The sequence below is a fragment of the Aquarana catesbeiana genome, linkage group LG01 (assembly GCF_042186555.1).
Source record: "Aquarana catesbeiana isolate 2022-GZ linkage group LG01, ASM4218655v1, whole genome shotgun sequence".
NCBI lineage: Eukaryota > Metazoa > Chordata > Amphibia > Anura > Ranidae > Aquarana > Aquarana catesbeiana.
The window spans coordinates 363,605,696-363,622,763 of NC_133324.1; the positions used below are offsets into that span (position 1 = coordinate 363,605,696).

Here is a 17,068-nt window from a genome sequence, read left to right on the forward strand (position 1 = left end):
TGCCCCCATGCCAAAATAAATAAAAAAAAAAAAAAAAAAAAAAAGGAAAAGGCGTGCCCCCCCCCCAAATCCATATCAGACCCTTATCTGAGCATGCAGCCCGGCAGGTCAGGAAAGGGAGGGTACGAATGCGCCCCCCCCTCCTGAACCATACCAGACCGCATGCCATCAACATGGGAGCTTTGATGGGGACAAGGGCCTCCTCTGACAACCCTTGCCGGTGGCTTATCAGAATCTGGAAGCCCCCTTTAACAAGGGGCCCCCCAGATCGGGGAGGAGGAGGGAGGAGGGAGGAGGGAGGAGGGAGGAGGGAGGAGGAGGAGGAGAAGGAGGAGAAGAAAGGGAGGGGAGGACCAGTTTTTGACAAGTCCTTTATTAAAAAAAAATTAGCTGTATTCTCCCAAGCCGCTGGTTTCCAGCTGAAATCAAAAGAGACATGCTTCTCCTGATGCGGTCTTCCTCCGTTGTGATGTCCCTCACTGTCCCATATCTCTTATGTAGCCATGGGACGTGGCCATCTGATAAAGTAACTCAGAGAGCCCGCCTGTTTATGACGTCACAAGGCTACATAAGAGGTGTCAGACAGCAGGGAACATCACAACGGAGGAAGACAGCATCAGGAGAAGAGCGTCTTTTGTTTTCAGCGGTAACTGGCAGCAAGGAAGAAGACAGCATCTGGAGAAGAGCGTCTTTTGTTTTCGGCAGGTAACCGGCAGCAAGAGAGAAGACAGGAAGACAGTGGTATTTTTTTTAATAAAGGGCTCGTCGAAAACTTTTTTTTTTTTTTTTTTTTTTTACATTTCACTGCTTATTTGGTGAATGGGTGATGGTACGATGTACTCGATACCCATTTACATGGGGGGGGGGGGGGGGGGGGCCGGATCTGGGGGTTCCATATTCCAATAAGCCCTCCGCCCAAAGACCCCTGACAGCCACCAGCCAGGGTTCACCTCCGATCACCTCCGTGCATAAAAGCCAATATATCTGCAGGTAGAGGCTGAGTCCACGAGGGAGTAGCTCTGTGACAGGCACCGTAGTGCTCATGTGTATTAAAAGGATCGCCCCTCCCACAGGGCGTGGTTTTGAGGTGGTGAGATCCTTTTCAGCCTGTGTGCTTTCTCTCTCTCTGATTGGAGGATGATACATTGTAGCTCTCTACATGAAAAGAAAAGAAAAGACAAAGAAAAAGAGAAAGAAAGCTGGATCAAAGTTTAATCTATCTATATTTTTTTTACTATTTTGGGCCACTTTTTCTTTGATTAAAAAATAAATGAATACGGAACAAACCAGGAGATATCCATTACCATTTACCACCACACATTTCACCCAAACGGACTTGCTCACAAGGATAGAGCAGGGTTGAAATGCATTTAGGGAGAGTTTTTTGGGTGGAGACTATGTATGCAGCCACCTTATCTTCATTTTTAAGCGGAGATGGGGTATTGGAGCTAACAATAGGACGGTCTGTGGAGGTGTGGGTTTCTAGCAGTGCTGTGGATTTAGGTATTTGCGTACTGTTTACCAACAGGGTCCTGTGTAGATGAGACTACAGCAAATAGAATTAGCCTCGGTTCACACCAGAGGCGGCACGACTTGCAGGTCGCCTCACCGAGGCGACCTGCACACGACTGCCCGGGCGACTTGCAAAACGACTTCTGTATAGAAGTCTATGCAGGTCACCCCAAGTCGCCCCCAAAGTCGTACAGGAACCTTTTTCTAAGTCGGAGCGACTTGCGTCGCTCCGATTAGAACGGTTCCTTTGTACTGAACGGGACGCTACTTGTCAGGCGACCTAGGTCGCCTGATAAGTCGTCCTAGTGTGAACCGAGCCTGATTGGAAAAATATGCTTCATATTTACAAACACTGGGATTTCAATTAAAAAAAAAAAAAAGTTTCACTAAAGATCTTTATTGGGAAATCAGCTCTAAAAATATAAAATCTTCACCTGTAATCATTGCTTCCCTTCTTCCACATCCGCTTTAATTTTGTGCTTTTTTACATTCTTATAATATTGATTTTTTTATATATAAACTTACAATCAATTTAGACTTCAGAAAGGTTTGTTTGAAGTTTAATGCACCATATTTTTAACAAATACAATCAAACATAAAATGTTTGCCCCGAAATGTGCAAAATCCACATCCAGCCTCCCAAACCAGCTTTTAAAAAGTTCTGGAAAATGTTAGCAAGCATCAATTACATTTATTAACCCCTTTGTGACGGAAGGTAAGACAAATCTTAACGCCTGAAACAATTTTTGCATGTGTTGGTAAAACTGTATCAAATGATCATCGCAACTATTTAGTGTTTCCAAGTAAATTATACCTTGTTTTTTTTCAGGATAAATTGGGCCTTTGTTTAGTGGAAATTGGTGGTGAATATTTCCTGATCCTACCCAATTTAAAAAAAAAATGTATCAAAAAGGAAGAAATTGTCCCCCAAAAAATAAATAAATAAATAAAAAAACACCAGGTATTGGAAACAAGACCTAGCTCCTAATCCGTCAGAGGTTGTGTATTTTACCCAACAACATTACTTGTATGAAAAACTAGGATTTTTATAACAGCTTACCAGTAAAATCCTTTTCTTGGAGTACATCACGGGACACAGATCCATAGTAGTTACTATGTGGGTTATAGGCCACCTTCAGGTGATGGACACTGGCACACCCTAAGACAAGATGTCCACTCCCTAAATAACCCCTCCCACTACTGGGAGTATCTCAGTTTTTGTAGAAAAGCAATATACGTGCATTAGAAGAGGGGAGGGACCTCTGTGTCCCGTGATGTACTCCAAGAAAAGGATTTTACAGGTAAGCGGTTATAAAAATCCTATTTCCTTTATCGTACATCAAGAGACACGGAGCCATAGTAGTTACTATGTGGGATGTCCCAGAGCAATGCCAACTGAGGGGAGGGAGACACAATAAAAGTAGGGCACCATGATACTAGAGGACTTATACTGCTGCCTGCTTTTTACCTGATAGAATCTGGTAAATGTATGGACTGAAGACCAAGTTGCAGCCTTGCAGATTTGAGACATGGAGGCTTGGTGATGCACTGCCCACGAAGCACTAACAGCCCTAGTGGAGTGTGCTTTGATTTGTGCGGGTGGAATATTCCTCTTCAAACCATAAGCTTAAACAATTACTTGTCGAATCCATTTTGAAATAGTAGATTTTGATGCTGCCTGTCCTCTTTTAGGACCTTCCAGGCAACACAAACAAAACATCTGGTTTTTCGAAACTGGGCAGTCGCCTTCAAGTAGATTTTGATTGCTCTCACCACATCCAAAGAATGTAGCCAGTTCTCTTCCATAGAACAGGGTTCTGGAAAGGATGGAGGCAGAATAATATCCTGGTTTAAATGAAAACTTGACACTACCTTCGGTAGAAAATTAGGATGACACAATACTACCTTATGCTTGAAAATAATTAAATATGGCTCTTTACAAGAAAGAGCAGCCAACTCTGATACCCTTCTTACAGAAGATATGGCTACCAGAAAAATGAGTTTCCTTGTCAAAAGGACCAAGGGAATATGCCGTATCGGATCAAAAGGCTGCTTCTGCAACGCAGACAGAACTAAATTCAAGTCCCAAGGTTTCAGGGTGACCTAACCAGAGAATTAAGCTGTGTTACCCCCTGAATAAAACCACAAACCCAAGAATGCGAAGCAAGTGGTCGTTGAAACAATACTGATAAGGCCAAGACGTGGCCTTTGATAGTACTCAAGGCCAGCTTCATCTCTAACCCCATCTGCAGAAAGTCAAGGATTCTACCCATGACATACTCCCTGGGGTGCCAACCCCTGGATTCACACCAGGAGACATATGCCTTTCAGACTCTATAATATATGACTCTGGAGGCCGACTTCCTTGCATTAATCAATCAAGGTAGACACCATAGAACCTGATAGCCCACCCTTCTTCAGAATGTGGGTCTCAACAGCCAAACCGTTAAATTTAGCATTTGTAAGGTAGGATGGAATACCGGACCTTGCGAGAGAAGCTCTGGACGTGGTGGTAGGGTCTACGATTCCCCTACTGCCATTCTTACGATCTCTGCATACCAGGATCTTCTGGGCCATGCTGGGGCCACAAGAATTACTGACTTCCCTTCCTGCTTGACTCTGCAAAGAAATCGCGGAAGCAGCAAAATAGGAGGGAATGCATAAATCAGTGAGAACTGGTTCCACGGGAACACCAAGGCATCTGTTCCGCATGCTAGTGGATCCCTTGTTCTTGACACAAAGTTGTCGATCTTCTTGTTGAACCTGGACGCAAACTGATCTACGTCCGGGATCCTCCATCTCCGACATATTGCCAGGAAGACATCGGGGTGAAGGGCCCATTCTCCCGGGAACAACTGCTGGCCACTCAAGTAGTCTGCCTGCCAATTTTCTATTCCTGGAATGAAGACTGCCGGTAGACCAGGTACATTGTTTTCTGCCCAAGTTAAGATATTATTCACCTCTCTCTGGGCCACACGACTTCTCGAGCCCCCTTGATTGATATAGGCCACTGCTGTGGCACTGTCGGATTGGATCCTGACAGGACAATTCCGTAACCTGAGCATCAAGGTCCTCAGGGCCAAGCGTGCTGCCCGAATCTCTAGAAAGTTGACGGGTAAGGTCATTTCTGATCTGGACCATTTCCCTTGGACAGTCGCCTCTTCCAGGACTGCTCCCCAACCTGAAAGGCTGGCATCTGTTGTTATCACCTTCCAGGTAACTGGTAAGAAGGATTTTCCCTTCTGCAGATTCTTGGTTATTGACCACCAACTGAGGCTCCGCCGCACCCTTGGAGGTAGACACATTGGGAAATCTAGGGCTTGGACCTTCTTGTTCCAAGCTGATAGGATACTGTTCTGCAGCAGCCTTGAATGAAACTGAGCATAAGGAATGGCCTTGAATGAAGCCACCATCTTTCCCAACAGCCTCATGCAAAGTTGAATGGAAGGATTCTTCTTTACCTTGACCACCTGATCAGTTCCTTTATGGAACTGATCTTTGCCTGGGGCAAGAATACCTTTTTCCGGGCTGTATCTATGATCAGACCCAAGTATTCTAATCTCCTTGATGGTTTTAAGGAGGATTTCTCTAGGTGGAGAATCCAACCTAGGTATTCAAGGTAGTTGACTGTGGTGATCATACTTTGGTCTAAGCGGGCTACCGACTGGTCTATCAAGAATAGATCCTCTAGGTACGCTATAATCGTTATACCTTGGGCCCTTAATCTGGCTAGAGGTGGGGCCAGGACCTTTGTAAACACTCGAGGTGCAATAGCTAGACCGAAAGATTTTCTACCTCGAAGCATAGATATTTCTGGCGAGCAGGGAAAATCAGCACATGGAGGTATGCATCCTTGATGTTGATTGACGCCAGAAGTTCTCCTCCTTGTAGGATGGAGACTACTGATCGGATTGACTCCATGCGGAAAGAGCGGATATTTAGGAACCGGTTTAGATCTTTGAGATCCAGAATGGGTCCAACATCTCTTTGGTTTTGGCACCATGAAAAGGTTTGAATAAAACCCCAATACCTGCTCTTGCATGGGGACCACCGATATCACTTTTTGAGATAAAAGACGGTCCAATGCTTGAAACAGAGACTTCTCTTTCTCTGGATCCTTGGGAACGTTGGATCTGAGAAAACAAGGAGACGGGGACTCTCGGAACTCTAGTTTGTAGCCTAGAGCTATTGTAGAAGTCACCCATTTGTCTTGACACTCTTTCTGCCAGATCCTTGAGAACTGCAGAAGTCTTCCCCCCAACTTGAGTGAGCGAGGGAGCCCCTTTATAAGGAGGCTTTAGAATTTTGTTTTGTAGGTTTTCTCCCCCAGTACTTCTTTTGTCCCTGGGGTTGACCCTGAGGTTTACCTGACGGCAGAGGCTGTCGTGACTGCCTGGAGGCCGATACCCCTGGCACTGGAGAAGGAGCTTGTTTAAATGAAACATGTTTACTCCTCTTCCTAACTGGCAAAAGAGTACTTTTCCCACCAGAAATTCTTTGGCTGTATTTATCCGAATCATCCCCAAACAGCCGTTCACCGTGAAAAGGAAAACTAGCCAGAAGCTTTTTGCATGGCACCTTGGCTGACCAATTTTTCAACCATAAGATTCTACACATATGCACCAGCCCAAGCATAAGGTGTGAGGCCTGGAGAATAGAATCTCTCATAGCGTCTATTGCGAAACATAATGCTGCTGGTAGTTAAATAAATAATAATGCCGCTGGTAGCTAAATCCTGGGCCTGCTGATCGGGAATAACCTTGAGCACCTGTTTAAACTGGTCTCTCAAGGATGACATACACCAATTGCTGTCACTGAACCTGCCAGAGAAAAAAAGTGTTTTTTAACAGGAATTCCAACTTTTTGTCCGTTGGATCCCTAAGCATTTGAGCATGGTCTACCGGACAAGCCAAACTTTTATTCACAGAGGATATAGCAGCTTCAATTGCTGGTATCTCCCACTTCTTATGCCGCGTACACACGGTCGGACTTGCCAACGGGACAAGCTTCGTTGGCATTTCCGAATGAAAAATATAGAGCATGTTCATCGGAAATGCTGACAGAAAAAGTCAGATGGGGCATACACGTGGTCGGATTATCCGACCAAAAGCTCCCATCGGACTTTTTCTGTCGGAAATTCCGACGGTGTGTACACGGCATTAGTGAATTTTTCCTCCATAGGATAAAGTATTGAAAACTTTTTAGGAGGAAAAAAATGCTTATCTGGGTGATCCCACTTAGAATACATATGCTTTTCCAGCAATGAATGGACAGGAAAGGCATGCACGCTTGAGGAGGCTTTAGCGAACCCAAACAAGAAATGGGCTTATCAACTGACTCAGTTAAGGGTAGCAAAAATGTGGAAAGGACCATCTCAGTAAGAGATTGCACCAACAATCTATCAGATTGTGAAGGTGATCCTTCCGCATTTGATCCCTCAGAAGAGGAGTCATCAGCCTCTTCATGGTCCCCTGAAGGAAATTCATCTTCCCCCACCCCGAGATCCTCAGTTTGAGGGTCCTGGGTAATGGAAGGGGACCTGTCGCGTTTTGTCCCATACTGGGATGAGATTAAAGCCGCTAACCTATCTTCCAAACCTATCATGGCTGCAGAAAAAACTTCTTCAGTAATATAGATAGGGGCTGCAGTGTTGGAAACAGTTGCAACACTTGATGGCCCTAAAGGTTCACTCTGACCAGCCACCTCAGAGCTCTAAGGGGAGGATGCCATTGTAGAGATGCGTTTAGGCTTTTTAGAGCTTGAAGGAGTCTCTCTTGAGCCCTTTTTTGGGGTGTTTCTACTTCCCCTTCTGACCATAGCTCGATGCACAAATGCAGAGGTACTACCAGAAGAAATCGCACCCACTGCTTGAGTAAATAGTCCAGCAACTGCCGCTAATAGTGCTCAGCCTGTTGCTTTAGTAAATGTGCCAAGGGAATGCTTGTGTCACCACTTACATGCTCCCTTTTTGCTCGTGTCCCTCCAACAGCATGCAGCCAGCATAATGGAGCTTCCTAAAAATTCTCCCACGCTGGACGTTGCTGCATGCCAACGCCGTGTTAAGCCACACCCCTTCGTATACCATGCCCCCCTCCTCCTCCTCTTTTTTTTTTTAAAAAAGAGCGTTTCCTGCGTGAGTGCGGGCCTCCGATCCAACGGGATCGGCATTTGTGTGGGGGGGAGGCGGCGAGGAGGCGGACAAACCGCCGCCATGAGACAAGAGGCGGTGAAAACAGAGCGGCATCCGCCGATCATTTCTGGCTTCCCCCTCTATCCAGAGAGGGGGGGAGCCTCTGTCCAGGTGGGGGATGTTTTTAGGAAAAAATCCCCCCCCCCCCCCCCCAAACCTTACCGGAGGCCTGGGCTGCTCGCCGGAGGGAAGACTGCAGCTTCTGCTGATTACATCTGCTGATGTGACTTTTAGGCATGAAAACATTACATTTTAAAGGAGACAATTCATAAGAGAATTTAAAATTCCTTAGAAATCTCTACTTACCTTTCCCACCACAGGGATTCTGTGGTAAAACCAACAGACCCAATCTTCACCTCTCACGGCGGGCTCCGTTAAAAAACCTTCAGGAACTGGGGCCCCTTTTTCTGGGGGGATCCACACTCCTGGTCCCGTAAAGCACCCCACCAGAAAAACTTCATGGCTAAAAAACCAAAGCACTGGATCCCGGGGTCCGGCTCTCTAAAAAAAGAAGCGTTACGGGCTAAACCTTGTTTCTTCCACCACTAGGCCCTGGTACCATTCAATTCAGCCTGAAAAGACACTTTGAATGGATCCAGTTGCATAGCCTGCCTCAGCAAGGAATATTCCAGTGGAGCTCAGCACAGCACATCTTTACTCGTGACCAACACCTAAGACACTGGCAAAAAAAACTGGGGTACTCCCAGTAGTGGGAGGGGTTATATAGGGAGTGGACTTCTTGTGTTAGGGTGTGCCAGTGTCCATCACCATAACCCACATAGTAAATACTGTGGCTCTGTGTTCCGTGATGTACAATAAAGAAATCCTTGACTCTATATCTAAGATCCTTACATGCCTTTGAACTCTGCTGGGGACCGTGGACCTCCTGGTACTCTCCTTAGGTTCCAGGATGCCCAAATACCCATTATATGACTTTCTTTACCTCTTTGTTATGCAATAATTATACTACTGATGTTGCTTACTTAACCACTTGCCGACCACTGCACACACATATACGTCGGCAGAATGGCACAGGCAAGCATATGGGCGTACCTGTACGTCCCTTTGATCATGCCCACGGGTCCCGCGAACTCTATGTTTGCTGGCGGCCCACAATTGTGGCGAGGAGAGGCAGAACGTGAAGATGCCTATGTAAATGTCATGTTATAGTGAGCCCATCTCCCCCACAGTTAGAATCACTCCCTAGGACACACTTAACCCCTTGATCGCCCCCTAGTGTTTAACTCCTTCCCTGCCAGTGTCATTTATACAGTAATGAGTGGCTATTTGTAGCTATGATCGCTGTACAAATGACAATGGTCCCAAAATAGTGTCAAAAGTGTCCAATGAGTTTGCCATAATGTTAGGGTCCCAATAAAAATCACAGATCACCATTACTAGTTAAAAAATATAAAATAATAATAAAAATGCCATAAATCTATCCCCTATTTTGTAGATGCTATAACTTTTGCGCAAACCAGTCAATATACACTTATTGCAATTTTTTTTTACCAAAAATATGTAGAAGAATACATATCGGCCTAAACTGTGGAAGAAATGTGTTTTTTTTATATATTTTTTGGGGATATTTATTATAGCAAAAAGTAAAAAAATAGGGCTTTTTTGGTTTTTCAAAATTGTCGCCTTTTTTGTTTATAGCGCAAAAAATAAAAAAACGCAGAAATGTTCAAATACCACCAAAAGAAGGCTCTATTTTTGGGAAAAAAAAGGACGTTAAATTTGTTTGGGTACAATATAGCAGGACCGTGCAATTGTCAGCTAAAGCGACGCAGTACAGAATTGCAAAAAATGCTCTGGTCAGGAAAGGTGTAAATCCTTCCGGGGCTGAAGTGGTTAAACAAATGCATTATTGACCTTTTTTTTTTTTCAAATATGTCTGATCTTTAATTTGCCAAGGGTGTTATTTAATTCTTTAATTAAGGAGGTTTGTGCATTGAATACCTATTCTGAGAGCTGACATGTCTTTTAAAATATGTATCTATTTGAAGTGTTACTGTATTTTGGGCAACTTTAATTTTACTACAAAAATGTACTTCTTTATAAACTGTTACCTTGGATTAGTTAAAGCATAACATTAAATGACTTACCTTAGAAAATCCTCTTCTCCTAAAGTAAGACTGTACAGAAAAAATGGATCAGTATCATCTGACAGGCGAACGATTAAATCCTAAAAGCAAAATACAGAAAGAAATAAGATTTTGGTACGTATTGTAAAATCTTTTTTCAAAGTCAGTTGAGGGACACATATTTAGCGTTTCTTTGAATTTTTGGGTTGTATGCTGCTGCCTACAGAAGGCTTGGATACTGGCAAAAAAAAAAAACTGAACCACACACACACACACACACACACACACACACACAACATTGAAAGTCAGCCCCTATAGAACGCTGCCCTGAACATCATGCCTCAGTTTTGTGAGCAAACAGTACAAAAAGCCAATAAGCACAGGGATTTATTGCGTTTCTCAACGGAACTTCAACAGAAAGATTTTATAAGTACAATCTTCTTCAGGAACTTGGTAATTCTTAGGCATTAAGGGTTTCCAAAAGCTGGCCAACTGATGGGTCGGCAAAAGCCACTGACACAGTATCTAAGAACCAGGTACAGTCCCTAACAACTAGAAGGACCAATGCCTGAACCTGAAGAGGAGAAGTTTCCTACAGGACAGGGGAAATGCTTTTGACCCGGGGAGGTCACACATTAACCCCAAGAATGAAGGTTCAACTCAAGGACCACCTGCATGTCCTTCCATAAACGCAGATTCTAATAAGATGTCAAGAGAAAGTAAGAAAGAATGAAAGTCAACAAGAGAAGAAGAGGTGATGTGAAAAAGGCAAGTCTTTAGTACCCCACTAGTATTCAAATCGGAAAGGTGGTGAGTATCGTGTCCATTTAGGGAAGATTCTACCAACCCAGAGGGTGCAGAGGGATTCAGTGAGGATCTAAGCTGGTTGGTCTCGCTTGTTGGTGACCGGTAGTTACCAATCCTAGCCATCTGTAAGGCTCCAAGAAAAAGCACTATGGCGGACACAGGATCCAGGACACTGAGCGGTCAGGAACCTGCTATGAGAGGGAGCAGTGAAAACTGGTTCCAGTTAACCATCTCTGATGGTCTCTCTGGGAGAGGGAATCTGATGATCAACAATACAGAATCCCCTTGTGGAGGAGAATTACCCTTGTAGGGAATAACTCCCAAGGGTTGTCCCAGAGTGCAAGGAATAAAGGGAGGCCTGGGTAAATTCACAGCTATGAATAGTAGAATGGGAAACAAGGCGACCAGCTGAAATAGATGCAAACTCCAAGTAATTAGCGCGTGAACTAAAGAGTTTCAAGAGCATTTAAAAGCCAAAGGATACCCAATGCCCAGAGATCCAACTGGATGTGTGAATAGCCTACTTGTATAACTGGGGGCACATCTTTGTACTAGAATCATTAGCAGATCTCCTGCTTCTGGACCTATGAGTCCTATGAGTTTTACTCAGAGAACCTGAGTATGCTAAAGGCAGATAAGATAGAAGGGCAAGGCTCGTTGGACCCCTCTTCAGATCTCCTATGCTATGGTAGAAGTCTACTGTGACCCCCTCAAGGTAATGTTAATGACTGTCTAGAACAAGACTAAAGATACAACGCCTCACGATGGGAAGACAAATCAGTAGTTCTCTAAATGTCTCATCAGCCTCCCACATACATAACCAAATTGCCCTAAGCTTTTGTACAGACAGCAGTCCTACGTGGGTCACAAGTTCAGAGGCTTGTATTACGCCATCACAAAGGCTCCGGACAGCTGCTCCATAACTGGTGAACTAAATCCAGGTACATACGGGCCAAATGTCGGGAAAAATTTGCCTGCTCGAAAAAAGCCGGCCGACATTTGGCTCGTGTGTATATCGGTCTGTCCTTCAGAAGCTGGTCGCTTGGCTGGCTTCTGTCCGACATGCATGCTGAAAAACCAGCAACCGACCGATTCCCGATCAGTGTTCTCAGCCAATGGCAAAGAACACTAATAAGAGTGTTTTGCCAGGGGGGCTGTCCCCCAGTCAGAACACAACAGCTCCGCGGGGGGGAGATTGCTGAACTAACCTCGCATGGTTAGTACAGCGGCTCCGACCGGAGCTGTCAATTTTTTTCGTGCAAAAACTGTTAGTGTGTACCGGGCTTTACTTAGTGGTAAAACAATCCTCTCTAAGGAGTTTAATTCAAGCTGACATTGAATGACAGATCAGAGTTCAGGACAGAAGGCAAAACCAGTTAACTTAAAGGGGTTGTAAACCCTCGTGTTTTTTCACCTTAATGCATCCTATGCATTAAGGTGAAAAAACTTCTGACAGTGACCAGCCCCCCCCCCCCCCAGTTTATTCACCTGAGCCGGTTTGTTTCCTCGGCGGAGACGCGCTCTACCTCTCTGCCCAGGGTTCACGGCTCGATTGGATGGATTGATAGCAGTGCAGCCATTAGCTCCCACTGCTGTCAATCAAATCCAATGATACGGGCACCGGGGGGGGGGGGGGGGCAAGGCAGAGTCCTGCATTCTGCTTCTATGGACGAAAATGCTGGACTTGGGAACGCACCCGCATGGTAACCCCCCAAGAGAGCGCTTCTCATAGGGGGTTACACGATGCAGGGAGGAGCTGATAGTGCCACCGGGGGACCCCAGAAGAGGATAATTGGGGTCACTCCGTGCAAAACGAACTGCACAGTGGAGGTTAGTATGACTTTTTTTTTTTTTTTTTTTTAAATAACAAACAAGGGTTTACAAATCACTTTAATCTGGAATCAAAAGGAGTGAATTCAACTTCCTGTAAGTGAAATCCCCAAAAAGGTAAGTATACTGTTGACACCCTCTGGTGGTTACTCTTATTGTGGATGAGTGGAGCATCCACATTAGGCATTGACCACCTATAAATGAATCCCTTTTCAAAAGGAAAAGTGCCCTGGCAAAGTCCCAGATGGAGCCCAGAACCATTCAGGGTGTTTCCAGCCCGCATAGAAGATGTTCTCAAACTGTCAGTATGTTGAAGCCCTAGGAGCTCTAAAAGACCCAAGGTCTATAAAATCACCAGGCTGATCCTCCAAATACAGCGTGAAACACACTGCATCGTAAGTTATAAAACAAGCCATTCTATATCTGAGCCAACTGCAAGAGACCGCGGCAACCAAAGACTGCTTCTCTTAGGATTCTGAATTTGAACCAGAAGTGATAAGGGCTACAGACAAGGTTGGACTTAAGGTCTTAAAAAAAGTGTCAGAGACATATTGTTGTGGAGATGGTGCCTAAGTGTGCTCAGAACCCTCTAAACAGAATGGTCCAGTAGGTAGATATAAAAAAATAGCAAGTCCCTAGTGAACATAAAGATATCCTTGGATACTGGTGAGGGCTGAACTAGACTCCGCAGATGAAGACCCAATAAAAGAGAAGAATCCCAGATTACAGTTGTCAATTTCATTTAGAGATACCAGGAAATTGCTTCCAGAACATTTAGGGGAGCATGGGCTGAGGTCACCCATAACAGGACTGTTCTGTGTGTTCTTGAGAAGACATGCTGCGTTGGATGGCAACTAGACCCAATAGGGGCAAAGCCTTCGGTACTCACAAACCCAGGCAGCTGGTGCAGATATGTTTTTCAGGTGGCTGGAAGCGATCAAGTCACTGTAGGCAAACAGTTGAGTGGAAAAACACAACAGAGAGCCACTTGATGCTTCAGAAGCAGAAGTAGAATGATTTTTCCTCTAGGATGAAATGGGGAAAGAAAATGCACTCATGCAGCACTCCATCTAGCAGATGACGTTAGCTCTCAATCCCTCATCCTAAACCTTTCATGTGATGAAAAACGGAGCCAAATTAGAAAATGCCGCCCAATGACACCGAGGGGGCTGGGAAGCAGGCTGCTGCATCCTTAAAAACCGATGAGTCATCAGCTGTCAGCGGGCTTCCCCGCTGACAGCTGAATGTAAACAAAAAGAATTGCCGGGTAGAAATGGGGACAACGTTAATGGGGACAAGGGCCTCTTCTCGACGACCCTAGCTTGTGGTCTGGCGGGGGGCTTATTGGAATCTAGAAGCCCCTTTTAACAAGGGGGCCCCAGATCCTGGTCTCCCCCCTAAGTGAATGAGTATGGGGTACATTGTACCCCTACCCAATCATCAAAAAAAAGTAGTGTAGTGTGAAAAAATACAGTAGACAGTTTTTGACAAGTTTTTTGCTAAAAATATCTTCTTCTTCCTCTGGTCTTCTTGCATCTTCCTCCTCCGGGCTTCTCCTTCTCTCGTTTCTACTTCCACTCTTTTTGTTTCTCCGGTGTGCTTCTTCCTCTGCCACCGCTCCTGCTGAAAACCCTTCTCCGATGCTGCGTACTGCGCCGATGTCAAGCATTTCTTAGATAATGATGGTGGCGTGGCCATATGACGTCATCCGGAGGCCCCTACCCCTTGTGATGTCACGACCCGGGCATGATGGGTTCATGACGTTATTGGGTGACCCCGTCCCTTTCCAAAAACGCAGATGCACAAAAATGCATTGATGTGAACATGTTCCATAGGAACCCATATTAAAAAATTTCCCTGCATTTCTGCAAAACGCATCAAAAAATGCATTAGTGTAAATGGAGCCTAAAACGAGCATTTGAAGACCATGGTTTTGGACCCAAGCAAGTGCTCTGCAGTTAACACAATACAGGAAAGTTTAGAAAGCACCACAAATGTGAGCATAGTGTCTGAAGGCCACATAGCCTTGCCACACCCAGAAGCGCACTGAAAGATCTGGGTTACACCTGAGGCTATGCCAAAGCTCTGGATCTAGAGAACAGTCTATGGCTAACAGAGAAAACAATACTGGAAAGAGCCAGGAGCGGAGCCCAGTATTTGAAGGCCACATTCCAGCCCAGCGTCCAAAGCTGTTGCGGAGGATATGCTGATTTAGATGCTGTGTGATGACTAGCTCAAACAGTGTTTTTGAAGTCTTGACTGAAGACACAGAAAGAAATAATAATTGGCAGTATCTTGATTGAATAAAAAATATATATATTTAGTTATTTTCTCAGCCAAAAAAAAAAAAACAGGCATCAAACCTCCCAGGACACTACCTTCTGTAGTCAGCAGCATATAACCCTAATGTATTAATTCCGAAATTCATGCATCCCTTAGCGGAGAAGAAATGCTGTTTTATAAGCTCAAATCATTTGCTCATGGATATAACAACCACAAAGATCTAAATGGCTATTAATATTTATACATTGTGAAAGGTTGATGCAGAAGTATAGCCTTTTTGGATGAAGGGTTTAGGGTATTGAGACAAAAGGTTGATTTTTTTGTCTTTGGTCAAACTCCAATGAATATAAGGTATCATGTACACATAGCCTACTTTGACCGCAGGCGAATGCAAAAACGTGACAAAATCACGGATTTGCCATGGTTTGCGGTTTCCTGCAGTCAAAACATAACCTATCCTTAATGCGATTCTTCCGCCTTCAGGAGAGGGATGTTGAAGCTTCCCTAACAGCAGCAGCTCCTAAACTCTGTTAAAAGAATATATGTGTACATTGACACAGACTTTTATGGAGTTGAGTTTAGAAGCTTTGGCAAAAAAAACGCCAAAAGCTCCTAAAATCAAGTTTAGGAGCTGTAGTGTACATGAAACCTCAAATCTGACTGACTATGTAACCTTTAAAAGTGACCAAAAAAAAAAAAATCACTTAGCAATAGTTATTACACAAATACTTGGATTTTGTATATTTGTTATCCTCTTTCCCATCTAGAAGATACCCTACTAAACCCAACTACCCATCTAATCATTATGTGGTACGGTTCCTGGTATACCTATTTAACCACCTTGCATCATATTTTATATGCTGTATTTCTTCTGATCTCCCTGGTCTAATCCCTGCTGAATCTGGTTGGCCACCTATTTCAGAAACAAGCCCCTTGTGCTACAAAGGAGGACTGGAGTTTTTACAATCCCACTAAGTAACAAGGCAGAGAGGCAGAATTCTGCCCAATACCTATCCACAGCTGGCACCAAAGTGGAAGGAGCTGAATACATAGACCAATAAAAAAGTATTAATATCCATCTGTCAGGGTAGGCTAGACTGCTAAACAACAATTAGGGCAGAAAAAATAAAGAAAATAGGACATTACAGTTATTTATTCAAAGCACATAGGCAAGATGCCCGATCCTTCCTGCAAGAATCCACTTTAAGGTCCTGCTGATATCTCCACATTTAAATGGCACTGTAAATGCAGGCATGCCAATGCCCCCTTCCCATCAATGTTCAAGCACCAAGTGATGTCACAAGCCACCTGCTAACCCTGTGTCAAGAAAGTGCCTCAGCCAAGCCAACATTGGTATTTTTTCAAGAAATCCTCTACACACTGTAGCACAGTTTTGAACAGGACTCAAATATAGTGCCATGTAAAATCTGCCACTTCACTTTTAGTCTTGCTATTTTTATACCAGTACTTTCTTCAAATAAATATCAAAATTAGATTCCTCTCACTATAGCTACTCAAATTTACTTTCACCAAATAAGATGAACATACCTTCTTATGTACAGGGTTTGTTAACAAATGTGTTTCAACAGTCAGCCTGACACTGGTACGTCTGTAGGAAAAGAGTTAGTTTTGTGTTAGTTAAAGTTAAAATGTCCATTTAGTTAGACACAGGCAAAACCTAAAATCGACATTAAAACTAAAACATCAGGTCTCTCATTTTCTGCAAAGAATGATTTTGTACATTTGACCAAGGAGGCCCTGCAGAAAGCGCAGGTGATGTCAGGGCCTGGAAACTGAAGCAGCCAAATCCATCTTCCACAGAGTCTCCCCACTCACTGCAGGATAAAAATATTATAGAAAAAAAATAAAAAGGACTCAGTTATTGTAAAGAGTATATTTTGAGTTATTTCATGGGGTCATGTTAATGTATACAGAGCCAATTGTTAAGCTGAACTTTTAAAAAATGAGTAGTCAACCATGGCATCTTCTACGCATGAATTACTGATTGAAATATATTGGATCACAGAGCAAAGTATTAGCAGTAAGATACCCAACTTAAACATGCTAGTCTATCTCGGGTACATATCCAAAGAAAAGAGGAAACATATTAATGCATCCGTGCATAATAAAATCACTGTTCCGTCGATGTCAGCACTCCACCCAGTGGATGATCCTAGCATACAGTAAACAGCAGCATTAACCCCTTTCTTGGCAGAACCTGCAGAAAACTGAGAAAAATGGTGCCCAGCAACACTGAGGGAACTCCCAGTGCTTAGCTGACTGGCCTACTCACTGAGCCTTCTGAGAACGGACAAGTGCAGAAGATATAAGTCTGCAACTCTGGACCTGGGGAGCACTT

At 44.1% G+C, this 17,068-nt stretch overlaps 1 protein-coding gene across 2 annotated transcripts in view; it reads right to left on the reverse strand.

The window, feature by feature from the left end:
• LOC141146543 (spindle assembly abnormal protein 6 homolog) overlaps window positions 1–17,068 on the reverse strand; it is a 126,828-nt gene that overhangs the window by 71,451 nt on the left and 38,309 nt on the right. The window contains exons 2-3 of one of the 2 annotated variants that reach the window (XM_073632965.1): window positions 16,258–16,318; window positions 9,811–9,890 (exon numbers count right to left, since the gene is read on the reverse strand). In XM_073632965.1, coding sequence (XP_073489066.1) covers window positions 9,811–9,890; window positions 16,258–16,318 — 141 coding nt within the window. The remainder of the gene's footprint in view (window positions 1–9,810; window positions 9,891–16,257; window positions 16,319–17,068) is intronic. The other variant, XM_073632966.1, reaches the window with a different exon arrangement.